Source organism: Emiliania huxleyi (assembly GCF_000372725.1).
Source record: "Emiliania huxleyi CCMP1516 unplaced genomic scaffold EMIHUscaffold_446, whole genome shotgun sequence".
Classification (NCBI taxonomy): Eukaryota; Haptophyta; order Isochrysidales; family Noelaerhabdaceae; genus Emiliania; species Emiliania huxleyi.
In genome coordinates this window covers 3,958-27,833 of record NW_005198644.1, presented here as the reverse complement: position 1 = coordinate 27,833, position 23,876 = coordinate 3,958, and the positions used below count along the sequence as shown (strand labels likewise).

The window sequence follows — 23,876 nt, the reverse complement described above, 5'->3', positions numbered from 1 at the left end:
CCCCTAGGCTAGGAGGAGGAGGAGGAGACTCTCTCCCGTGTGGCGAAGCTGCGGCGGCTGCGGCGGCGGGCGGAGCGGGTAGTGCGACCGCTCCCCTGGCGAGGGCAAGCATGGTGGCCTCCCATCTCCCTCCCGGCCGCGCGGCGAGGGCGGCGCTGCCCTGCCATCGAGCGCGCTCTGCCTTCCTCGGGGAGCGCGTGTTTCGCCTAGAGCTGGTGGACGGGAAGAGCGGGTGTCCCGTCCGCCGCACGGCGGCTGCAGCGCGTCTCGCCTAAGGCTGTACTCGCAGAGAGGGAGAGAGACTCCTCGTGCGCTGCTCGGCGACTGCGGCGGCGGCGGCGGCGGGCAGCGGGATCATGCGGCGGCGCTGCGAGAGGAGATGGCTGTGTGGCCTCCTCTGACTGCGCCACGCGGCCCGCCGGGAGGAGCGGCTTGAGCTGCAGCACACAGTAGGCGAGCGCGTGTGGTCCGTGCGCTGCTCGTCGGTGCGGGCAGCGCTGACGCCCTCGCCGCATCGCGCGCGCGGCGGCCGGGCGGCTGCGTGGCGCCGCGGCCTTCGTCAGCGCCAGACCTGGTCCTCCAGCAGCAAGGTGCACAGTGACTGTGCCACCAACAAACGCACAGCACCGCGGCGGTGCCAGGAAGAGCCTCCGCGCGCAGCAGCCGAGCTGCCGCCGGGCGGAGGAGGCGCGCGGCGCGAGGCGCGGCGCGCGCGGCGCAGGAGTACCTGCGAATCGTGCAGTGTGAGCGAGCGAGCAAACGCAGCGGGGCAGCGTGCATCGCTCGCGAGCAAGGAGATCGGCGATCGACTTTGTGAAAGCCGAGCACGTGAGGCGCCGTCACAGCTGTCGCTGTGAATGGCTTATCGGATGGCTACCTGCGAGCGGGCTGCAGGTGGCCGGGAGGTGGGAACCAAGGCCGTCGCGATCGACAGGCCTACTCGTACAATACGGGCTCCGCTCCACACCGACCAAACCTCTCGGAGCTAAGATCGGACGAGGCATGATGAGGCTGCCCCTTCTGCTTTCCGTGCTTCCAATCGTGTCTTCCTTCAGTTCGCGCCCTCCCACTACGTGTGGCACCCAGTTCACGTGCGAGGAAGAAGCCACAAAGATCGGCGTCTTCGGCCATTCGTCTCCGGACACTGATGCAGTCAGCGCAGCGATCATCTACGCGTGGGAGCTCCTCAACCCACCGCCGGATGACTCTCCCGGCTTCTCGGGCCCGACACACAAGCAGTGTGCCAAAGCGTACGTCAACACTGACGAGATCAACCCGGAGACGGCCTTTGTCCTCGACTACTTCCGCGAGAAGGAGCCGCCGATCCTGCCCAACATCAGCGCCCTGCCTGTGGGGGCCGATTTTGCCGTCGTGGACACCAACTCCATCGCCCAAATGCCCTCCGGTACGACGAAAGACGTCGTGAAGGATCACCTTCACAGCATCGTAGATCACCACAAATTGGACGGCCTCACGACAAGCGCCCCGACGGAGATCGACATCCGCCCCATTGCCTCGGCGGGTTCCGCCCTCTACCACCGCTCGCGGGCCGCCGGCAGGGCGATTCCTGGCCTCGGCTGCAAGCAGAACATCGCAGGAGCGCGCGAAGGCCTGCCCCTCCCTCACCATGAGCCATCACTCGTGTTCACAGACTGCTCTTCTTCCTCAGGTCTGATGCTGGCCACGATCTTGTCGGACACGCTGGGACTCACCTCGTCGACAACCACCGAAGGAGACAAGACGGCGGTGAAGTGCGCGGGGCGGCGGGCGCGGCGGGGGTGTCGAGTCAGATGTCGGCGGCGAGTGTGGGGGTGGGGCGAAGCGGTTGGGGCGGCGAGAGTGGCGGCGGTCAGCCTGAGGATGGCGACCCTCCGGCGAGTGTTGCTCCAACCTCGATCACCATCCATAGGTACCTTGCCCCTCTTGCCGGCGTCGCCAGCTGGGAGAACTTCACCTACCAGATGCTTGTGGCGAAGTCTAATGTGAGCGCGTACACGCCCCAGTGGAGCTTGTGCTACTCGACTCGAAGATCCAGGCCTTTCGTAGTTCTTGTCACTCATCAAATTAATCAAATATGAGCCGCCTCTAAGCACGCTTCTCCCCATATCCCGGTCGCAGGAGGGTTTTGAGGATCCGGACGGCAAGACGTTCAACCTCCGCATCGCCGTGCAGGAAACGGTGACTCCAGATCTTCTCTTCGCGCAGGCAAAGGAGCTGGGGGAGGCGTGCAAAGCACAGCTCATCAGGGATCAAGTGGAGGATCCAAGCGTGCGCGATTGCCTCTTCTTCATCATCGACGTGACTGCACCCCTCCCTGCGCCCCTCCCCGCGGCCTCCCCGTACCCCTCCCGCCCCTGGCTGCGCGTGTAATGCTGGTAGGAGGAATCCTTTTGAACGATCTGCGGCCGCAGGTGCGTGAGTCGGTCAAGGAGTTCTTCCCCGGTTTCCCGGCAAAGGCAACTTACATCCCAAGTCCACCAACGTATCCTGCCGACTATACAAACTGCAGCTTCGTGGACCCTTTGACCAAGCACACTTACGGGCCGTACGCCAAGGCTTCCCTCCCCCCGCCCCCGCCAAACCCACACAATCGCCGAACTCCACATTCACGGCTTCAGCACGATCCTCAGTTTTATGCCGGCTTCAATCCGCTGTGCCTACAGGCGCTCGTGATGGGCGAGTGGTTCGAGACGGCGGACGGCGCAACCGTGACTCCTCGCGAGTACCTGAAAAACGGTGTATACGTTGTCGACCTCATGGGCGCCGCGTATTGTTATAATCGGAACCTTCGCCGGTTTGCGTGTCTCAGACGGGTCTCTTGCATTGCATAGGCGTCCAGTCGCGCAAGAAGCAAATCGTCCCGGGCCTGAACAAGATTGACGGGGGCGCCAAATCGACAACGTATTCCTGCAGCCAGACCGTTGAAGACTACAAGTCGTGCCCGGATGAGAAGTATGAGCCCTCCGAATCCGACCCGTCCCCGTGGGACGGGCATCCCGTGTGGCGGCGGCGCCACTTCTCCTGGCACGACGATGACGACGCTTAGACCGCGCAATAGACAAGGTGGACCGAGGGCTCTCGGGCTCGTGAGATATCTCTGCCACACCGACCGCGAAGGATTTCATCTTGCGAAGGTGTGTTCGCTCTGGATGTGGTTGGTGTTCTACGTGGCGGCGTGTGTGGCGAAGTAGCAAGTGCTGTAGTAAGCACGTATCGGAGGCCATTCACGTACCGTTGTTTTCTTGTGCATCGCGTGTGATAATGCCAGTGCGTGCCAGTCCCGTGCCCAGTGTTGTGCGAGAGATTGGAGATTGGTTGTGTAAACTTGGTCGCAGCTTTGCGCAGGTTGCAGCGCGTGCGAGCAGCGCTGACCGCTGTGCCCGGCGACGAACATTTAGAGGGTCGGACCTTAGTTTACAGACTTGGTGGGAAGAGATCAAGAACGATGCTCTACACGGACGAAACGTGGCGTCCGAGAGACGTGTCTCGTGTGTTCGTGTTGACGCCGCGCCCGGCGCTGCGTCGTGCGTCAGAGGTCCTCCAGGTGCTGGATCAAAGTTCGGAGTACATGTCTGTCGCCTGTGAGCTCCAAGGCCGATGCTCCGCGTGAGCACTGGGCTGTGGCGCGTGAGCACAGGGGTGGGAAGGAAGGAGGCTCGGCCTTGATAAGCTCGCTCGTGATGCCCGCCTCGCTCATGCTGTGCCCCGAGTCGCTGACAATCTTGAGGTCCGCCTCCGGCCAGGCCTACGGTGGCGTTTGCAACCTCGCGAACGCCGTCCGGAAGCGTGAGAGCGCGGGCTGCGCGCAGGCCGTGTGCAGCTCCCAGCACGACTTGATCGGGCAGACGACGTCGTACCGCCCCTGCACAATGGTGGCGGGGATGTCGCGGATCTTGTCAACGTCCTCAATAAGCTGGTTCTCCTTGTGAAAGAAGCCGCAGTGAGTGAAATAGTGCGTCTCGATGCGCGCAAACGACTCTGCAAAGTCGGGGTCCTCCCCCTCCTCCACCTTCTTCTCGTCCACGATCAGGTTTGACACCCACATCTCCCAGCCGGTCCACTCCATCGAGGCGGCGAGGCGCGTCTCGGGGTCGTCGCATGTGACTCGCCGGTGGTAGGCGCTCACGAGGTCGCCTCGCTCGACGGCGGGGATGTGTTGTGCAAACTTTTCGTGCGCGTACGGGAAGATCCAACTGGTGCCCTCCTACCGGCGAGGCCGAAACGTGTTGGACGCGCACATACGCTGGCGCCCGTGAACGAGGCTCCCACTCTGGCGCCTGGTACATGAACTGGATCTCTTGGTAGCTGCGGGCGCAGGAGGCACGGGCGGTGAGAGCGGGGCAGGCGGGCGAGCGGGGCGGAGGCAGGAGGCGGAGGTGCATATACTCAAGCCGTAGCATATGTTCCAGGGGGGAGCATACGCACCGGCACAGGAAGATGCCCCGGAGCACCAGCGCTGTGACATGGTCGGGGTGCGTCTCTGCGTAGGCGAGTGAGAGCGTCGACCCCCAGGAGCCGCCAAAGACGACCCACTTCTCCACATTCAGCTGTTCTCGTAGCTGCTCCATGTCGCGAATCAGGTGCCAGGTCGTATTCTCGCGCAGCTCCGCCAGCGGCGTGCTCTTGCCGGCGCCACGCTGGTCAAACATGATTATGCGGTAGCGCTGCGCGTCGAAATACTGGCGGTAGGAGGGAGGGCAGCCTCCGCCCGGTCCGCCGTGCAGGACGACGACCGGCTTGCCCTGAGGGTTGCCCGACTCCTCCCAATAAATCGTGTGGATGTCGCTGTCGAGAGGCTTCATGAAGCCGGTCTCGTTGGCCTCGATGGGAGGGTACTTGGACCGGAAGCCTGTGTAGGGCGGCGTGTGAAAGACCGCGGTGTGGTAGTAGGGTTCATGCGTGTGCGTGAGTGAGTAAGTATGTGTGAGTCACACACACACACACGGGTTCATGCGTGCAGACCTTCGGGCAGGTTCTCGGGAGCCGGGATCACTCGAACCGGAGGGACGACCTCATGGACAGATATCTGGCTTCGGCGGGACGAAGTCTGGCTCGATCGTCTCGATGCGAAGAGCTCGTCAAGCTTGTCCGTCTTTCGGTAGTCCACCATGGCTGCGGGTCTCGAGTCGCTTCGCCGGCAGTTCGCCGGATGCACGGTGCCCGCCCGGACGGTGTGGACGGCCGTCGAGACCTCGACGAGGTTTCGAGGTTTCAGCCCAGAAGTTGCGCGTTGCATCTCCACTCTCCTCCACCAAACCCGGCGCCCCGCGACTGTCGGCTGGCTGTTCCTCTCCTCTCAAGACCGCGACCGTGGGTGCTCCCCGCCGATATGGAGTCCGATCCAGGCGCGCAGGCTCGTGGCGCGCCACGATCCGTCGCAAACGTCACCGCCTTGCGCGCCATCTCGGTGTCCATCACCACGATCGACACCAACACAACCACCTTGGCGCAGCGCTTCCGGAGCGCGCAGGAGCTCGCCAAGGTGCTGGCGGACATCGACGAGGGCGATGTCGGCGCGCGCAGGGTGTGCTCGGGCCACGACGCCCCGCTCCTTCTCGTCGCGCTGATGAACGAGGCGGGCGAGTCCAATGCGCAGCGCCGCGTCCCCCTCCTCACGTGTCTCGCCAGCCTCGTGCGGTTCATCGGGCCCGAGGAGCTCAAGGACCAGCGGCTGTGGATGCTGCTGCAGCGCATGCTATTCCAGTCGGACGCCACCTCAGTCCACCACGCGCTCGCCGCCATCGCCGCCATCACCCGCCAGGAGGAGTGCCTCGCGTTCGTCTGCGGCACGCCGATGGCCAAGCGGCTGCAGCAGGCCCTTGGCTCGCTCGCTGCGGCCGAGCACTCGGCGACCGCGGCGCTCGCGCAGCAAGTCTCCTCCCGCCTCGCCGCCGCCGCGGCGGCCGCCGCAATCGACAGCAAGTCTCCTCCCGCCGCCGCCGCGCCGAGCCGCCGGATTGGCCTGCCCGGTTTTGGGCGGCGACGCTCCGCCTCGGAGCAGCAGCCGCAGCCCGGCCCGGCCCCGGCGGCGCCTCCGACGCGACTGGAGCAGGTGCTGCCCATCGGCGAGGCGGGTGACACCGAAAGCGGCGGTGGGCCTGAGCAACGCTCGATAGGTGAGGAGGCTGGCGCCGGGTCGGCCGCCGAGCTGCAGCGGGCCGCGGCGATAGAGGAGCTCAAGCGCTGGCGAGGGAGCATGCGCGGCAGGCTCGGCACCTTCAAGGGCCGCTCTCGAAGCCGCTCGGGCGACACCATCCTCGACCCGGACCAGGGGAGTGCCGCCCTCACGCCAGACACGATCGAGCGTTCCCCCCTCGGCGGTGATCGGGGCGATGCCGCCCTCCCCAAGCCGGCCCTGCGGGTCGCCACGCGCCCGTCGTGCGAGGACATTGCGCTGCCGCCCGATGGTGGATTGCCCGACGCGGCGGCGTTGGATGGGGCGGGAGAGGAGGCGCCGGGGGACCCGGCGGAGGGGGGCGGGCCCACCGACTCGGACTTTGAGCTCGACGAGCCGTCGCCCGTCGGGATGAGGGCGGCCCGGGCATCCCCAGACGGCACCAGCCGCCTCAGCCCGTCCGGGCCATCGCAGCCCAGCCCGCTCAACCGGCGGCCGTCGCTGGGAAACACAGTCCCTCCGGCCGAGTCGGCAGAGGCGATCGCAAACACGTTGGCGCTCCTGGAGCAGGCCGGGCCGGCCGGCGACTGCGCTGGTCTCTCGGCCGCCGACCGGCGCCGCGCCCGAAGGAATCGGTTCGAGGTGGCGGGGTGAGAGCGGCGCGGCTGGTGCGAGGGAAGAACAGGGCTCTGGGATCGGCGGGGAGAACTCCTAATTTGCCCCCAGGTCCGATTACTCTAGCGATGTGCATCTCGCGCGTCACGCGCGGACGGGGGTGGGGGGACGGCGGCGAGGAAGAGTCGCACACACTCCTGACGACTCTCGAGAAATCACGACGGCGCGCGAACCAACGGCAGGTCGTGAAATTACTCACGTGGTTAGTAATACGGGGGCGGACCACCCCCTTTACACACAGAGAAAGAGAACACTAGAACGGGGAGGAACCCGCATCGCTCACACCCGCGCCCTCCCTCGCCGCTTGTACTCGGCCGGCGTCTCCACCGCGCCGCCCGTCGCCCACACGCCCCGCCTCTGGCGCCTGGCGGCCGCCTCGAGCCGGTCCCACCTCGCGCGGTCTCCGTCGTACTGCGCGCCGCCGCCGCGGTAGACAAAGGCGAGCCCCTGCGACAGCAGCGCCTAGGACGATGTACGAAGATCGGTTAGGGGCAGCAGGGACCCAAGGGACAGCGTCGGCGACGGCTAGTGCTACTGCCCCGTCGGGACGGGACAAACACCGGCGACGGCGGGGGTGGGCTCCGAGGAGGCGGCGAGGGCGGCGGCGGCGAGGGCGGCGGCGGCGAGGGAAGCGGGCTCGACGGAGGCGGCGACGGCGGCGGCGCGGAGGGCGGCGGCGGCGAGGGCGGTGGCGGGGAAAGCGGAGGCGAGGGGGGCGGCGGCGAGGGCGGCGGGGGCGAGGGCGGCGGTCCACCCCACACAAAGAACCCTGCACAAGGACCGCACCGGGGCGGGCTCTCCTGCTCCTAGTTACCAATCTCCTAGTAGAGGTGCCCGTTTGTATTCATTTATTTATGTATCTCCTAGTAGAGGTGTCCGTGTTATTTATTTATTTACCAATCTCCTAGTAGAGGTGCCCGTTTTATTCATTTACTTTATTCATTTCCCAACCTCCGGGAGGTGCCCGTTCTACTACGTGTGTTTACTTAGCGCCTCCGAGAGATCTCGCCGCCCGAGCGCGCCCACCGAGACCACCCCCACCGCACGGCCGTACTGGTCGCGCGACAGCAGCTTGACCTGCGCGCGAGTTGGGTTGTCCGGGAGGGAGGTAAAAGGTTGCTCTCACCCAGAGTTTGCCCGGGGGGGGGCCTGCACGTTGACTGCGCCGTGGGGCTGCTGCCTCTCTGGGTGAAATTGGAAGAGGGTTGCCTGGCCCTTGCGCCACCACCGTGTGTGTGAGTGTGGAGAAACGACCTACCTACCATGAGGGCGTCAAGGGGGAAGACGCCCTTACCTACCTACCTGCCGCTAGCTCGACCTGCACAAGCTTGGAAGTGTCTAGGAAGTGTCTGGGAAGTGTCTAGGAAGTGTCTCGGAAGTGTCCCGAGACCTGCACAAGCTTGCCGAGCACGGCCGCCGACACAAAGGCGGTGGCTGCCCCTCCGAGCGGCTGCCCGGGCCGCCCGGCCTTGGCCGTCTCGGGCGCGTCGATCGCGTACAGCCGCACGGACAGGCTTCGAGCAGAGAGCTTGCCCTTCTTCGGGCCGCCGGCGCTCGGGATCAGAGCGCTCCAGAGCGGCTCGTGCTCGCACCGCAGTGTGTCGCCGTCCGAGACCTTGACGACGCGACAACGGAGCGTGGCGTGGCGTCGGAACTCATCGTCGGGGATGTCGGCCACGGTCGCGTAGACCCGCGGCCGGCCTGCGTTGATAGACCAGCCCAGCGCCGCCGCAGCGCCGGCCGAGAGGAGTGGCCGCCGCGAGATGAGCCGGCGCAACGAGGGAGTGGAGCCGGTCGCTGCGGACGCTGTGAGCAGCAGCAGTGGGGGTAGCATCGTTTTTCGGGGCTGCTTCCGCTCCTGCCAGCTGCCACAGGTCGGAGCAAAGCGCTGGCAGAAGAAAGTAGCTCGAAGACAAAAAAGCGAAGGACTTTTTCTTTCTTTCTGCCGAAGCAGTTCGATTCTGACTGCTTGCCTGCGAGCCGTCTTATTACCAGGTTGCAACCCTTGTTCCGCACTCGGCTGTGAAAGCTGCTGGTTGCCGCCGGTTGAGCAGCACCCCATCCCCGTCCACGTTGTCGGTTGCTGCCCCATGTCCCGCACTCGGGGTGTGTGCTTCTAGCCCCGTTCTCGGGGGGGGGGGGGGGGGCAAATTTCTAAGAATTTTTTACATACACTAACTGACACCGCAAACCCTGTCAGCAGTCCACCTTCGTTCGGGTAGCGCACCGTGATCCTCGTCGGCATCCGCGCGGGGGTGCCCTGCTGCCGGGCCTGCGCGGCCCGCCACGTAGGTGCGTTCACAGCGCCAATTTGGCCCGCTCTTCGGCTCGCTCCGCCCCCCGCATGAGTTGGTTGGTTGCTGGCAGCACCCCAGCACCGGGGGGTCCTGAGAGCTGCTGGTTGCCGCTCGATTCACAGCACAGTGCGGAACAAGAGTTGCAACCTGGTAACGATAAGACGGCTCGCTGGGCCGAGTCAACCCTCACTGCGGATCAACGGCCTCAACGCAAAAAAATCCCGCATCCCTTATCTTCTCACCATGCGCGATCTCTCCTCGCTCCTCGCGAGCCGCGGCCTCGCTCACCTGCAGCCGACGCTCGACGAGGAGGCGCTGACGCTTCCGCTGCTGCGGATGATCTCCGATCTCTCCTCTGCCCTCGCAGAGCTCGGCATCTCGGAGGAGGACGCCGCCGCCCTCCAGCACGCGGTGCACGGGCCCGCCGCCGCCGCGTCGGCGTCGACCGGGACAGCGTCCCTCGCTCCGCCAGCCGGCGGCGGCGGCCTTCCGCCAGCCGGCTCGCTCCGGCACCTGCGAGTCGCGGTCGTTGGCCACAGCGGCTACTTTGCGGGCGACTCGTATGGTGGCGCAACCCGCGCCAGCCTGGCCCTCATCCGCGAGGCATTGCGGCTCTGCGGCGGCGGCTCTGTCGACGTGTTGGCGCTCACTCCTAAGCCGCTGCCAGAGGGCCTCGTCTACGCGCTCGGAGTTGCCGCCGGAGCTGCAGGCGGCGGCGGCGGCGGCGGTGGCGGAGATGGAGGCGGCGGCGGCGGCGGAGGCGGCGGCGGAGGCGGCGGAGGTGGAGGAGGCGGCGGAGGTGGAGGAGGCGGCGGCGCGGCGGCGCGGCGGCCGCTCGTTGCGCGGCACAGGTGGGAAGGCCCTCCCCTACCCCACGGTACCCGAACCCATCTCCTACCCCCACGGTACTGCACCGATCCCCTACCCCCACGGTACCCAAACCCATCGCCTGCCTCACTATGGAGCCGAACCCACTTGTGCGCGGCACAGGTGGGAAGGCCCTCCCCCACGTCACCCATCCCCTACCCCCACGGTACCCGAATCCGCCTGTACGCGGCGCAGGTGGGAAGGCCCTCCCCCACGGCACCCATCCCCTACCCCCACGGTACCCGAACCCACCTGTACACGGCACAGGTGGGAAGGCCACGACGTGCTGATTGGCGCAGAGGCGGCGCTCGTGCAGGCTGTGCGAAATAGATGGCAAGCCGCAGACAAGCATTCAAAGAGAGACCCAGACGGAGGCTGTCGTCGAGTCGGCTGGCTGCTTGCTACGCGCTCTTCCTTGGGCCCTAGAGCTCGCTGCAGTAGATAGAGAGGAGAACAGGGGCTCGGACTGGACACATGCGCGGTCTGGGTGGACGCGGGACAGGAGTTGACGGCACGCCGGAGCAGGACCCCTCCCCTATGGAGCCGAACCCACCTGTAGGCGACGCGGCGCCGCTCGTACGATGTGGTGCTCTCCCTCTCCCTCGAGGTGCGTACCCATCCCCTACCCCCACGGTACCCGAACCCCTACCCCTACCCCAACGCGGTGCTCTCCCTCTCCCTCGAGGTGCGTACCCATCCCCTACCCCCACGGTACCCGAACCCCTACCCCTACCCCAACGCGGTGCTCTCCCTCTCCCTCGAGGTGCCGCTGCTGCAGCTCGCCGAGAGATAGCCGAGAGGCAGCCGAGAGGCAGCCGAGGGGCAGCCGAGCGGCAGCCGAGAGGCAGTCGAGGGGCAGCCGAGAGGCAGCCGAGAGGCAGCCGAGAGGAGCCGAGAGGCAGCCGAGAGGCAGCCGAGAGGCAGCCGAGAGGCAGCCGAGGGGCAGCCGAGAGATAGCCGAGAGGCAGCCGAGAGGCAGCCGAGAGGCAGCCGAGAGGCAGCCGAGAGGCAGCCGAGAGGCAGCCGAGGGGCAGCCGAGGGGCAGCCGAGGGGCAGCCGAGGGGCAGCCGGGAGGCAGCCGAGAGGCAGCCGAGAGGCAGCCGAGAGGCAGCCGAGAGGCAGCCGAGAGGCAGTCGAGGGGCAGCCGAGAGGCAGCCGAGAGGCAGCCGAGGTGCAGCCGAGAGATAGCCGAGGTGCAGCCGAGGTGCAGCCGAGATATAGCCGAGGTGCAGCCGAGGTGCAGCCGAGATGCAGCCGAGGTGCAGCCGAGATACAGCCGAGATGCAGCCGAGGTGCAGTCGAGATATAGCCGAGGTGCAGCCGAGGTGCAGCCGAGAGGCAGCCGAGATGCAGCGCCGAGAGGCAGCCGAGAGGCAGAGAATTGACGCCGAGAGGCAGCCGAGCTCACCCGAGATGTGACGTGGTGCTCTCCCCTCTTGCCTCGAGGCGCCGCTGCTGCAGCTTGCCGTTTGCTTGCAGTCGGACGCGCTGTACGCGATGGGCCACGACGACCTGATCCGAGGTGGAATGCAAGGAGATGAGGTGTGAGGCGTCACTGACGTCAGCGTAGGCCACAACTACTACCTGCCGCCCTTTGGGCCGTTCAAGAGGCAGCCGCCCTTTCAGGGCCACTGCCCACGCATATTTCTTTTGCAGCTGTTTTTCTCTTTTTTAGGCACCCGCCCGCCGACGGGCACGCGGAGCTGCTGCGGCGCGTCGACTGCATCCTTTCGCCGTGCGAGCACCACTGCGCATACCTCCGCCGCTGGGGGCCGCAGCAGCCACGCCTCTGCACACGCCCGCTCTGGGCAGCCAAGTACCACTACTTCCTAGACACTTCCGTGGACACCTCCGAGACACTTCCTGGAACTTCCGAGACACTTCCTAGACACTTCCCAGACACTTCCTAGACACTTCCTGGACACTTCCTAGACACTTCCTAGACACTTCCTAGGCAGCCGACTACCACTACTTCCACTCCGGGCTGCCCGCCGACCCGGCGGCGGCGGCGGCGAAAGGGGCGGCGGCGGAGGGGGCGGCGGGGGCGCCCTCCTTGCCCGAAGCGATGCGCCCGTGGGAGGCGGCGCATGTGTACGTGACCCTCGTCCGCCCCTCCCCTACCTCCCTATGGAAGCCGAACCCACCTCTAGGCGGCGCATGTGTACGTGACCCTCGTCCGCCCCTCCCCTACCTCCCTATGGAAGCCGAACCCACCTCTAGGCGGCGCATGTGTACGTGACCCTCGTGAGCCCCTGCCCAGCGAAGGGGCTGTCGCTGCTGCTCGCTCTCGCAAGGGCGATGCCGCCGGGTGGCCTGGATGAGTTCAATTCATATCGGGAGAGTAGTCTGGGGAGGGATTGAGTAGGCGATGCCGCGGGTGGCCTTCGCCGCCGTGGCGACGGGATGGACGGGCCAAGGCCAAGCCCGTTAGTTGTCATCAAGCTGAGGCATCATGGTAATCAACAGGCGACGGGCTGGACAGACCCCGCCTCGCGTGAGCTGGTGAGACACCTCCGACACACCTCCGAGACACCTCCGAGGCACCTCCGAGACACCTCCGACACACCTCCGACACACCTCCGACACACCTCCGAGACACCTCCGAGACACCTCCGACACACCTCCGACTCTCCTCCGACACACCTCCGACACACCTCCGAGACACCTCCGACACACCTCCGAGACACCTCCGACACACCTCCGACACACCTCCGAGACACCTCCGACACACCTCCGACACACCTCCGACACACCTCCGACACACCTCCGAGACTCTCCTCCCCGCCCTGCGCAGCTCGAGTCCGCTCCGAACATCGCGCTACTCCCGCCCGACGACGACGTCGACGTCATCTTTCGGCGGACGCGCGTCCTGCTCGCGAGATCACCCGAGAGTCGCCCGAGATTACCCGAGATTCTCCGAGATTAGGCGGACGCGCGTCCTGCTCGCTCCGTCTCTCTGGCAGGAGTGCTGCCCGCTCGTTGTGATGGAGGCGCTGCTGCGCGGCGCCTCGTTGTGATCTCGGGTAATCTCGGGGTAATCTCGCTCATTGTGATGGAGGCGCTGCTGCGCGGCATCCCCTTCTCGTCGGACGTGGGCGGAGGGGTGTGAACGGCGTCTCTTCACAGCGCGAGCCGTGAGCAGGCATCCCCTGCGTCTCGTCGGACGTGGGCGGAGGGGTGTGAACGGCGTCTCTTCACAGCGCGAGCCGTGAGCAGGCATCCCCTGCGTCTCGTCGGACGTGGGCGGAGGGGTGTGAACGGCGTCTCTTCACAGCGCGAGCCGTGAGCAGGCATCCCCTGCGTCTCGTCGGACGTGGGCGGAGGGGTGTGAACGGCGTCTCTTCACAGCGCGAGCCGTGAGCAGGCATCCCCTGCGTCTCGTCGGACGTGGGCGGAGGGGTGTGAACGGCGTCTCTTCACAGCGCGAGCCGTGAGCAGGCATCCCCTGCGTCTCGTCGGACGTGGGCGGAGGGGTGTGAACGGCGTCTCTTCACCGCGCGAGCCGTGAGCAGGCATCCCCTGCGTCTCGTCGGACGTGGGCGGAGGGGTGTGAACGGCGTCTCTTCACCGCGCGAGCCGTGAGCAGGCATCCCCTGCGTCTCGTCGGACGTGGGCGGAGGGGTGTGAACGGCGTCTCTTCACCGCGCGAGCCGTGAGCAGGCATCCCCTGCGTCTCGTCGGACGTGGGCGGAGGGGTGTGAACGGCGTCTCTTCACAGCGCGAGCCGTGAGCAGGCATCCCCTGCGTCTCGTCGGACGTGGGCGGAGGGGTGTGAACGGCGTCTCTTCACAGCGCGAGCCGTGAGCAGGCATCCCCTGCGTCTCGTCGGACGTGGGCGGAGGGGTGTGAACGGCGTCTCTTCACAGCGCGAGCCGTGAGCAGGCATCCCCTGCGTCTCGTCGGACGTGGGCGGCTTGCCCGAGGCGAGCCACAACGCCGAGCTCGTCGTTAGTTACTGAGTGTTAGCATGAATTGGTGTTGATGAGTGCCCAGGCAAACCTCAACGCCGAGCTCGTCGCGCCAGCCTCGCTCTCCTTCGACCATGCCCGGGGCACGAGGCCCCGCCACTGTGTGTGTGTGTGTGGAGACGTGGACCTGACCTCCCCTTACCACGCCCGAGGCTCGCTCGTGCGCGGCGCTTCGAACGCTCAGCTCGAGCAGCGGCTTGGCGCCGACCCGCCGCTGCCCGACGCGAGATTCGCCGATATCACCCGAGATCACGCGAGATCACGCGAGACTAGGCGCCGACCCGCCGCTTCCCGACGCGCGGGAGCGAGCGAAGGCGCTCGCGGCCGCGGTGCCGCAGGTGGCGACGGCGGAGGAGGCGGCTCCCTTCGCCTCGCGACTGCGCCGGCTGCTCGACGACGGCGCATACCTCCGCCGCATGTCTTCGGTGGGGCGCGCGGCGGCGCTTGCTTTTGCAGCCGGCTGCGAGGGAGGGCTGGCGCGCCTTCTAGCGGAGCGCGTCCGCGGCGCCGGCCGTGCCCGCGATGAGGGGGGCGGCGAGGCAACGGCGGGCGCCGCCGCGGCCAACGGCGTCTCCTTGGTCGAGGTGCCGCGATCTCGGGGTATCTCGGGGCATCTCGGGGCATCTCGGGGTATCTCGGGGCATCTCGGGGTATCTCGGCGCATCTCGGCGCATCTCGGCGAACGTCGCTACCAAGCCTCAAGCTGAGATGATCCGATGACTCGAGATGGCCCGAGATGCGCCGAGATGAGCCGAGAGAGCCGAGAGGACCCAACATGACCCGAGATGACCCGAGATGACGCGAGATTGCCCGAGATGACGCGAGATGACGCGAGGTTGCGCGAGAGACAGGTGTCGCTGCAAGACCTCAAGCCGCAGCTGCGGTCGCACGCCGAGGCGGACGAGGCGGCGGTGCGGTGCGGCGCGCGGCGGCTCGTCTCCCCTGCGAGGTACGGGGGAGATGTGGGAGATATGGGGAGATACGGGAAGGCTTGGGGAGATTTGGGGAGATAGCGACATGCACGGAACCTTCTCGAAACTTTCTCCCGAACCGCGTGGAACTTTCTCGGAACTGCCCAGGTACCGCGTGACCTTCAAGCCGATGGTCTACTTGCGCGCGGCGCCCGCCACGAATCCGGCCACCCGGACGAGCGCATTTCTTTTTTGCACACATTTTCTTTTTTTTATTAGGCGCCCGCCACGATCGGCGGCCATCCCCTTGCTTGTGTTCATTTTTCACGATGTTTTTCTTCTTTTTAGGCGCCCGCCACGAGCGCGGCCATCCTCTCGATTGGTCCTACGGGCACCCTCATCGAGGCCGACGCCACCCTCGCCACACACGAGGGGCTGTGGGCGCGCCCGCGCCATCCTGTCGGCGTGCAGTGTTTCTTTTTCTTACTGCAGATGTTTTGTTTCTGTCTTTAGGTGCGCTCGCGCCGGCCGTCCGAGTCACGCATTTCTTTTTTCTACACGCTTTGTTTCTGTCTTTAGGTGCGCTAGCGCGCGCCGGCCCGTCCGTCCTGTACTGCTTTTCCCGCAGTTGTGTCTCCTGCTTTTAGGTGCGCTCGCGCCGGCCCGCCGTCCTGTACTTTTTCCGCAGTTTTTTTTCTTCTGCTTGTAGGTGCGCTCGCGCCGGCCGGTCGCCGTCGATCCCGACCGGCGCGGCTGGGCGCTCGTGCACGGCGGTGCGGTCGGGTTGGGCGAGCTGCTTGCGCTGGAGGAGCCGGGCGTGTACGAGGGCGACGCGCGGATGTGACCGCCTCTAAAGCCGGAAAGGGAGACGCATGCACATGCACATGCATATGTGCATGCACATGTTGTTGGTGAACACAGGTGCATGTTGCACACATGCATGTTGCATGTGCACATGTGTGACTCACCAAGTGTGTTGATGCCGTGTACCGTGTGGACCGGGGGGGTATCAGCAGCACCAGCAGCCAGCAACAACAACAGTGCAAGTGCTAGGGCTAGACGGAGAGACAAGAGGAACGAACCTACCTGCTTGCAGAAGTAAGATTGATCGTATGCCTATCTTTGGTTTTCGTCGGTGTTTCTCCCTCGAGTGAGCATGTGAGCTGTGACCGTGGGGGCGCGAAGCAAGAGTCGCCGCCACCAATCCAGCGCGCTGTATACTCTAGTTAGTCGGAGAGGTGAAGGTGGACTTCATTGTGCGCCTACCCTCACCTCGGGTAGACCGTTCACACCTCGCCCCGCGTAATATCCTGATTAGTTAATTAATTGTTCCCGCGTGTTCGTTCGTCCCTTCGTATCTTATTGCCAATAACATGGAGCAAGACGTAGACATCGCGCACTCGCAGCCCACCGCGCCACCGCGCCGTCGGGCGCCGCCCTCGGTCTCCGAGGGAGCTCAGCTACACCGTCTGGTCTTGCGCACATTGTCTGTCTGACTGACCAGTTAAGACCAGAGCTGTGAGTAAGAGCAACTGACTGACTGCACACACGCAGGTCGGTCCAAGGGTGGATGCAAGGGGAAGGAAAACTGAAGGAAATTGTATGAAAGTATCGCCTTGCGAAATTCGTCCGGGACAATCCATCACCCTCAGAGCCGAGATCATAACGGTCGCATTCCGCGCGCATAAGAAGTGAGTGCTCGCCTTCTCGTAGCTGATGATCTGAGTCTGTAACGATTCTTTCGATTCTCCACATCAAAAGAGGCTGGGGACCCATGTTTGAGACTATTGCCGCGTTCGCGCCTAGTTTAGTTCGCGCCGACCGAGATGCCGACCGGCACGGCCCATGTCTATGACTAACATGAGACACGATGAGACATCACGGTCCCGAGCGGCGAAGACTCATGCGCCCGACGTGCAACTGCTGAGACTGTATCTTGCGCGCCATCCCACCCTCCGCCCAAGCCCTCTGCGAGCTCGAGCTCCGCCACGTCATGTTGCAGCGCTCGCCCGCTGGCAGCCCGCGAGGCGGCAAGGCCGAGCTGCCCGCTTCGTAGGTCGCCCACTGACGGCTCTTGTCTTCGAACTTCGCCTCGATGGGCCCACGGAGCAGGCCACTGCCGACCAGATCGCAGACAGCCAACGCCGGGCCGCCCGCGTAGATATTTTTCGTCAGTGAGCAATCTTTCGTGTCGCAGACGTCGTCGAACAGGAAGATGGCAGCTGGCGCCGCGTGCCGTCGCATGTTCAGCGTGTCCTGGATAACGTGCTCGTAATCGTGTTTGCCGTCCACGTGGATCAGGTCGCACGGAGGCAGCCTGGCCTTCTTCACCTCGACCAACGAGTCACCTCCAAAGGCGGTCAGCCGGCCGGCGAATCGGCGCTGCAAGTAGTCGACCGCCGCAAGGCCCATCGAAGTATCCATGAGGTCGAACGAGTACACGTGCAAGGTTGGGCTGGCGGTCAGCCACACGGCGGCGGAATGGCCTGCGTTGAAGCCGATCTCACACACGGTCCGTATGCCAGCACGGCGGGCCAGCTGCTGGTAGAACGCCACCTGCGGCGGGTGCGCCGCGATCCCGTGGAACCTCATCTCCTTTGCCACCAGCATCGGCTTCAGGCGCTCTCTTGTGAAGTGGATGTACTGGAAGCCCGCAGCCTCCTGCTCTCTCAACTTGATCGCCAGGATGCGCTCGTTAGTTCGATTCACCAGGTCGTCAAGCTGGTCGAAGAGTCCATTTTGGGCATAGACGTCGGGGACCAGCGGCTGCAAAGGCGTGCTGGCGACGACCTCCTCACGCACGGCCGCCCAGAGCCGGGCAGGCTCGCGGTCAGGCAAAGGCTTCCGTGGCGTTGCGGCGAGCCGCCGAGCCCAAGTGTCTGCGGCGAAGGCTTCCGCGGCGTTGCGGCGAGCCGCCGAGACCATGTGACCGAGCGCCGAGGATCCGGCTCCACGCTCTGCGTTTATACTGTTGCTAGGTTTTTGTGGCGCCTAATCGGCGCCCTTCTGGCCTTCACCCTTGGGTTCTTGCCGTCGTGCGGCCCAGCCGTAGGCGCCCCCCCCCCCCCCCAAGGGTGGTGTGTGTGTGTGTGTGTGTGTGTGTGTGTGTGTGTGTGTGTGTGTGTGTGCATGGGAGGGAGAGGCCCTGTGAATTGGTCAGGCCTGGACGGTGCGTTGAGGGCGCTAATTTTGAGTGGCAGGACGGCGGCTATGCGAGTGAGCAGTGTTCCTGAGGACCTCTCCCGCTGAGGACCTCTCCCCCCTGAGGACCTCTCCCCCTGAGGACCTCTCCCGTGAGGACCTCTGGTGGCTGAGGACCTCTCCCATGATCTTTATTCATGTGATTACCACGCCTCTTACGTCACGAACCTTGCAGGCGCACCTGGGTTCGTAAGTGAGTAAAACACAGACCGCACATCGACGAGTCCAGGCTAACCAAGCCATCCTCAAGGCCAGGTTAAAGCTAGAGTGGAAGCCGTCCTCCGCGAACACGTTTGCGTTAGTTGTAACATCATTGGTTGCGCAGACTCGTTGCGGGTCGTTGCGTGAGCAGCTCTCGCATTTTTTTTTACGCAATGTCTACCAATGTTACGCAAGATTAGCTAGCTTGTCTAAGGCGCACGGATAGCTTATCTAGTAACGGATAGCTTACTCGTAGGCGCGGCTCGTAGGGACCTGTTCCCTTTTACCTATCTCACGGAGAGGTGTCCGTTTTATTTATTTATTTACCAGCAGCAGCGCAAAGGATGCGTCCGCTCCCCTACCTCCCTTGGAGCTGAACCCAGCCTTTCGACGTTGTGTGCATGCAGCGCCGACGTGTCGCCCGTTGGCCTTGCCTGCCGCTCATCCTCCCAATCAGCCTCGCTTGGCAGCCGCCGCAGCGTGGGCTCGCACTCACTTTGTTCAACAGCACGGCCGTCGCAGGAACGATCCTGAGGTCCGAAACCGTCGCTTTGCCCAACGTGACACACGACTCACGGCGGCCCTTCAGCGCCACGCTCACCGGCACGATCTCCGTCGAGCGTGACTACCTCTACAACTTTAGCTGCTTCTTTGGCCACGCGGTCCTAGGCTACGTCCACGTCGACGGCCACCTCGTCTGCCAGAAAGGCACCAACGGCGCTCACGGCCCGACGCCGCCCAGCGTCCGGTCGACGGAGTACGACAACCCGCTGCCGGTGCTCTCCTCGACCGCGTGGCCGATCCGCCTCGTGGTCGTGCACCACGGCTCAGCCTCCCGCCCGACCGACTCTTTCGGGGTTCGCATCACGAGGGCGCCGGAGCGTGGCGGCCGGCCGGCCGGTGGTGGAGAGGGAGGCGGAAAGGGGGCGGCGTGGCTCGGAGGGGGCACGCTGAGGAAGGAGGCATGGCTCGAGGGCGCGCTGTCCCCGGCGCTGCCAAAGGAGGAGGCACAGCGCGACTCTTAATTAGTTAATTTGTTAACTTTCCATTTCTTAACTAGGCGCTGCCAGAGGCGGAGGCGCAGCGCGACTCTTAATTAGCTAATTAACTAGTTAATAATTTCTTAACTAGGCGCTGCCAGAGGCGGAGGCACAGCGCGACTCTTAATTAGCTAATTAACTAGTTAATAATTTCTTCACTAGGCGCTGCCAGAGGCGGAGGCGCAGCGCGATGCGATGCAGGCCAGGCTCTCGTCGGGCTGGGCGCCGTGGGACGACATGCCAGAGATGCGTCATAGCTCTCTTTCTACGCCAGCCGTATTTCTTTTTTGTAGGCGCCGTGGGACGACGTGGGCCAGAGGAGCCTATCGCTTTTCTTTTACCGCGGTGTATTTCTTTGTAGGCGCCGTGGTACGACATGAGCTACACCAAGCTCGTCCGCTTGCCGGAGGGCAGCGCGCTCGCGCTGATGCTGTGCGACAGCGGCGCGAGCGGCGCGGACGCGCCGCGCTGCCTCGAGGAGGCGAGGGTCGACTGGGGTCCGGGAGGCCAGGGCGACGTGACGATTCGTCTCGGCGCTCACGCGTACGACGACCGAGTTACGCGTCTCCCTGTAAAAAAGAAACACGCGTGGGCCTTTCTAGGCGCTCACGCGCACGACCGGGTCGGCGTCCCTTGTAAAAAAGAAAGACAGGGCGTTGTTCTCTCTCTAGGCGCTCACGCGTACGACCGCTCGTACCTCCAGCTGTACCTCGCCACGGCAACGTGCAACGTCAGCATCGAGGCGTGTTTGTGTGTGTGTGCACCGGGCCTTGCACTCTGAATGCCGTGCCAGCTCCCGTCTGTTGTGGGGTGTGGAGTCGCAAGGGACTAGCTTGGCCCTTGCCCCGCCCCCCTTGCGTGTGTGGAGAAGTTTTGCCTCACCGCACCTTCCCCTTGCCCAAGGTCGGGGGCGGCGACGAGCTGCTCGCTATTGTGGAGGTCATAATAATAATTAATCATCGATAATCATTAATCATTAATCATTGACCAATATTTAATCACTAACTACGCCGTCGTGGAGGCCATAGAATGATAGTTAATCATGAATAATCACTACTCACTCATTCATGACGAGCTGTTCGCCGTTGTGTGAGGTCGTGGCTGGCTGTGACGGCACGGAGCTGGCGCTCGCGCGCAGCGCGGCGTGGGCGGTGTGAACGGCGCCTCTTCACACCGCTTGCTGTGAACAGGTGCTCGCCGGCTCGTCGGCGTGGTATCGAGTGCACGAGGTGAGCGCCGCGGCGCAGACCCTCAGTTTCACGCCGATCGGCGACGGGCTGCGCAGCAGCGTCGTCCACGCCACCCAGCCGTCGAAAGGCTCCGCGCTGCTTCTGCCTCGGCGCGTGGAGGCGCATGCCGCTTGTGCCAGTCTGGGCAGGAAGGCGGCTCTTCTTCTCGGCATTGTCATTACGACCGCTAGGCGCTGCCGCACTTGCGGTTCGACATCTTCATGAATGAATGAATCAGTTGTCTGTTAATGTATGCATTAGGCGCTGCCTCATTTGCGGTTCGATCTCGCTGGCGGCGGCAGGTGACCTCGGGCAATCTCGGGCAACCTCGGGCAATCTCCGGTCTCCTCGGGTACACTCGGTCAATCTCGGGTAACTTCGGGTGACCACTCTGGCAGCGTCGGCTTCTCGTCCAAAGCGCCGCTGCCAGCCGCTCGGATCCGGGCGACGCTCCGCGCGGCGTGGGAGGCGGAGCAGGCGCGCTACGGCGCATACGGCGAGCATGCGGAGGTCAAGATGGCGGTGCAGGCGGGCGCCATGTGGAACAACCCGCTGGAGAGCGTCATCGCCCCCGTCATCCGCGGCAACCCGTGGGGCTGGGACCCCGCCGTGCTGAGCGACGACTGGCCGTACGTGCTCTTCGACTGGGACACGCACTTTGCGGGATACATGCTGAGCCTCGACGCGGCGGGCAAGGAGCTCGGCTATTCCGTCCTGATCCAGGTGGTGAAGGCCAAGTCGGCGGAGGGGTTCGTGCCGAACGGCTACGCGCCCACGCGAAAGAGTACGCACTCGCAGCCGCCCGTCGGCTCGAAGGTGCTGCTCGAGATGTACAGACGGTACCGCGACCTGTGGCTTGTGGAGCTGCTCCTGGACGACCTGCTGGACTGGTCCGGCTGGTTCCTCGAGGAGCGCACCCTCCCGCCCCTCAACATGACCGCGCTGGGCGGAGACGATATGCAGGCCGCGCGCTACGAGAGCGGGCTTGACGACAGCCCGATGTACGACGGGCACTTCTTCGCGGTTACCGACAACAAGACTGGCTACGGGCTGATGCAGATGTACGACGTGGGGATGGCGAGCATGGTGGCGATGAGCGACGCGTGCCTCGCCGAGCTCGCCGACGCCGCTGGCCGCGCCGACACCGCCAAGGTGCTGCGTGCGCGCTCCGCCGACGCCCGGGCAAAGATAGCGGCGCATCTGTGGGATGAGCAGAGCGGCATCTTCGTCAACCGCCTCGCGACGGGCCGCTTTCGGCGGCGCATCACCCCCACCTCCTTTTACCCGATGCTCTCGGGAATCGCGACCGTGGGGAGAGCCGAGAGCATGCTGCGAGGCTGGCTGCTCAACGCGAGCCGCTTCTGCATCACGCCAAAGGGCGACTTTGCGGGCAACGACGACACGTGCTACTGGGGCCTACCGTCAGTTTCGGCCGACGACCCCGCCTTCCCGCCGCTCGGCTACTGGCGCGGGTACGTTTGGGGGCCGATGGCGCTGCTCACGTACTGGGGCCTGTCACACGAGGCGTATTTGGACGTGCCGCTGGTGACGACGGCGCGCGCGGCGCTGTGCAAGCAGATGGGCGCGCTCTTCCTGACGCAGTGGCGCGCCCACCGGCACGTGTGCGAGAACTTCTCGCCGTGGCGCAACGCCACCGAGTGCACGGGGATGCGCTTCTACCACTGGGGCGCGCTGGCCGGCTTCATCGGGCTGCTCGACGCAGGCTTCTACCAGAGGCCGCAGCAAGAGGCTGCTGCCTTCACGTAGCGCGCTCGGCGCTTCATTGCATTATTGGCATGTTGATCTCGCCATTCTCTTTCTTTACTTTTTGAATGCCGATCGAAAACAATGCCGTGTCCATGTACGTCCATGATGCACCACCACGCGTGACGCGAGACTGCGGCAGCGTACGGTAATATACTAAATATTGAAATACATTATACAAGATCTCAAGATGTCGTGCTCCCTACCACCATCCCTACGACTCCTCCCTCCACCACCACCTCTCTCCCTCCCTCTCTCTCCCTCCCTCCCTCCCCTCCTCTCTCTCCCTCTCCCCCTCCCCCCTCTCGTACTTCACCATAAGGCGGACGTCGTCGTTTTGCACGAACGCGTGAGCCGGAGACGCCAGCCCGAGTGCGGCGCTGCGGCTGGCGCCAGAGTCATTCGCGGCCCTCCGCGCGCGGCCCTGCATTCAAATCCAGGGTCTGCGCAGCGAGCGTGGCCGGAGGGCACCGAGAAGGATACATTCGCAAGTTGGACGGCCCTGGAGGCAGCGCGGCATGCGAGTGTCGGTCGTCACGCCTGCGAGCAAGACGCGCGAGGCTGTTGGCGCATACTGCCGTTGAGGACGACGCACCAGGCCCAAGTGGGCCCGCACCGCAAGCGACGAGCAACCTCTCGGAGAGAAGCTGCTTGCGCATGCCTGCGGCGGACATGGGCGTTCATGAGCCACCTCGGACGGCACGTATGCACGATTCATGCGACGCCATCGCGGCGATGTTGCATCTAGCCGCCCTGCCCCGCGTCCAAGGGATCCGTCTCACGTCGAGCTCGCCGCGCAGATCCGCAACCTTCATGTGCGCCACCAGCTCACGCAGCTCGTCCGACGCGACGTACCCGTTCCAGGTCGACGTGCCACACTCAACAGCCTTGGAGAGCCAGTGCAGCGCCTGGTTGCCGATCTGTGGGTCGTACGGCGGCACCAGTGGCGCGCCGTCGCCAAGGAACACCTTGTACTTGCACCAAACGCCGAGCGTGAGCGCTGCGTAAACGTGGCCCGAGCTCGCCGCCGTCCGCAGCAGCGAGATACCGAGCGGGAGGTTGGAGGGGACGCCGCCACCCCTGGTCCAGGGGTGGCGCAGCATGAAGACCGTCCACATCATGTCACGCGGCATGAGCATCTCGCTGGTTGCCGGCGCGGCGGGCTCTCTATCCTCTTTTATCCAGGGGCTGATGAGCATGAAGGCGGCCCACATCAGCCCCTCGGGGTCGCCTTCTCTCGCCATCCGCTTGGCCCACTCGTAGGCCTGGGAGTACTGCCCCGAGCAGATCAGGCAGTCGACGAATGAAAACATCGCCCGCACGTCGCCCTCCTCCGCCTTGCGCCTTCTCTCTGCCCACAGCGCTTCTGCACGCAGCCTGCGGGGGGCGAACAAAGTGCGCCCTGGAATGGAGGAGACAGAGGTCGCTGGTGCTGCGTGGTCGCACACCTTTCTGTCCAGCTCTCTGCCCTCTCGCCGCCAATGGCGCCCGTGCGCACCAACCGCTCGACAACATTCCCCACCTGCGACGCGCAGGCGGTCGCGGTGTTGGCCCCTACCTCGGATGCAAGTCATCCTCCGGCAGGGAAGCAGCTCCCCCCCCCCCCCC

The 23,876-nt window shown here is 64.8% G+C and overlaps 9 protein-coding genes across 9 annotated transcripts; 6 read left to right on the top strand and 3 right to left on the bottom strand.

Annotated features, from left to right (window-relative positions):
• Positions 1–1,002: 1,002 nt before the first annotated feature.
• EMIHUDRAFT_119031 (hypothetical protein) lies at positions 1,003–3,046 on the top strand (the record flags this gene model as incomplete). The annotated part of the gene is made up of 6 exons (XM_005768836.1): positions 1,003–1,522; positions 1,670–1,751; positions 1,910–1,982; positions 2,119–2,178; positions 2,412–2,736; positions 2,832–3,046. 6 exons carry the CDS (start codon positions 1,003–1,005, stop codon positions 3,044–3,046), a joined length of 1,275 nt encoding a protein of 424 aa, XP_005768893.1.
• Positions 3,047–3,529: 483 nt separating this feature from the next.
• On the bottom strand, positions 3,530–4,847 carry EMIHUDRAFT_76054 (hypothetical protein; the record flags this gene model as incomplete). The annotated part of the gene is made up of 3 exons (XM_005768835.1): positions 3,530–3,713; positions 3,774–4,204; positions 4,422–4,847. Coding segments are annotated over 3 exons (1,041 nt in total), but the record flags the coding sequence as incomplete, so codon positions are not given.
• A 261-nt stretch (positions 4,848–5,108) lies between these two features.
• EMIHUDRAFT_119029 (hypothetical protein) lies at positions 5,109–6,769 on the top strand (the record flags this gene model as incomplete). The annotated part of the gene is made up of 2 exons (XM_005768834.1): positions 5,109–5,156; positions 5,354–6,769. The coding sequence occupies 2 exons, from the start codon at positions 5,109–5,111 to the stop codon at positions 6,767–6,769; spliced, it is 1,464 nt and encodes a 487-aa protein (XP_005768891.1).
• Positions 6,770–6,978: 209 nt separating this feature from the next.
• On the bottom strand, positions 6,979–8,658 carry EMIHUDRAFT_425017 (hypothetical protein). Its single transcript, XM_005768833.1, has 3 exons — positions 8,181–8,658; positions 7,784–7,867; positions 6,979–7,252 (listed from the first exon to the last, which is right to left on the bottom strand). Exons 1-3 carry the CDS (start codon positions 8,622–8,624, stop codon positions 7,070–7,072), a joined length of 711 nt encoding a protein of 236 aa, XP_005768890.1. The 5' UTR covers positions 8,625–8,658; the 3' UTR covers positions 6,979–7,069.
• A 672-nt stretch (positions 8,659–9,330) lies between these two features.
• On the top strand, positions 9,331–11,864 carry EMIHUDRAFT_316495 (hypothetical protein; the record flags this gene model as incomplete). Its single annotated transcript, XM_005768832.1, has 6 exons — positions 9,331–9,938; positions 10,222–10,273; positions 10,514–10,561; positions 11,401–11,476; positions 11,525–11,555; positions 11,630–11,864. The coding sequence occupies 6 exons, from the start codon at positions 9,331–9,333 to the stop codon at positions 11,862–11,864; spliced, it is 1,050 nt and encodes a 349-aa protein (XP_005768889.1).
• Positions 11,865–12,474: 610 nt separating this feature from the next.
• On the top strand, positions 12,475–12,723 carry EMIHUDRAFT_46804 (hypothetical protein; the record flags this gene model as incomplete). Its single annotated transcript, XM_005768831.1, has 1 exon — positions 12,475–12,723. A coding segment is annotated over one exon (249 nt), but the record flags the coding sequence as incomplete, so codon positions are not given.
• A 1,539-nt stretch (positions 12,724–14,262) lies between these two features.
• Positions 14,263–15,967, top strand: EMIHUDRAFT_445415 (hypothetical protein). The gene is made up of 6 exons (XM_005768830.1): positions 14,263–14,506; positions 14,774–14,871; positions 15,002–15,041; positions 15,182–15,270; positions 15,462–15,465; positions 15,543–15,967. Exons 1-6 carry the CDS (start codon positions 14,339–14,341, stop codon positions 15,675–15,677), a joined length of 534 nt encoding a protein of 177 aa, XP_005768887.1. The 5' UTR covers positions 14,263–14,338; the 3' UTR covers positions 15,678–15,967.
• A 744-nt stretch (positions 15,968–16,711) lies between these two features.
• On the bottom strand, positions 16,712–17,758 carry EMIHUDRAFT_245087 (hypothetical protein; the record flags this gene model as incomplete). Its single annotated transcript, XM_005768829.1, has 1 exon — positions 16,712–17,758. One exon carries the CDS (start codon positions 17,756–17,758, stop codon positions 16,712–16,714), a length of 1,047 nt encoding a protein of 348 aa, XP_005768886.1.
• A 2,584-nt stretch (positions 17,759–20,342) lies between these two features.
• On the top strand, positions 20,343–22,621 carry EMIHUDRAFT_245083 (hypothetical protein; the record flags this gene model as incomplete). Its single annotated transcript, XM_005768828.1, has 4 exons — positions 20,343–20,426; positions 20,466–20,678; positions 20,973–22,267; positions 22,591–22,621. 4 exons carry the CDS (start codon positions 20,343–20,345, stop codon positions 22,619–22,621), a joined length of 1,623 nt encoding a protein of 540 aa, XP_005768885.1.
• Between the last annotated feature and the right edge of the window lie 1,255 nt (positions 22,622–23,876).

What these genes read in the sequence shown, in the direction of transcription:
- EMIHUDRAFT_425017 (XM_005768833.1), bottom strand. Translation starts at nt 8,624, where the DNA reads ATGCTACCCCCACTGCTGCTGCTCACAGCGTCCGCAGCGACCGGCTCC. An exon ending in TGCTCGGCAAGCTTGTGCAG is followed by an intron (nt 7,868 to 8,180) that starts GTCTCGGGACAC and finishes ACTCGCGCGCAG; the next exon opens with GTCAAGCTGCTGTCGCGCGA. An exon ending in GGCGGCGAGATCTCTCGGAG is followed by an intron (nt 7,253 to 7,783) that starts GCGCTAAGTAAA and finishes ACATCGTCCTAG; the next exon opens with GCGCTGCTGTCGCAGGGGCT.
- EMIHUDRAFT_445415 (XM_005768830.1), top strand. Translation starts at nt 14,339, where the DNA reads ATGTCTTCGGTGGGGCGCGCGGCGGCGCTTGCTTTTGCAGCCGGCTGC. An exon ending in CGGCTCGTCTCCCCTGCGAG is followed by an intron (nt 14,872 to 15,001) that starts GTACGGGGGAGA and finishes GGAACTGCCCAG; the next exon opens with GTACCGCGTGACCTTCAAGC. An exon ending in CGATGGTCTACTTGCGCGCG is followed by an intron (nt 15,042 to 15,181) that starts GCGCCCGCCACG and finishes TCTTCTTTTTAG; the next exon opens with GCGCCCGCCACGAGCGCGGC.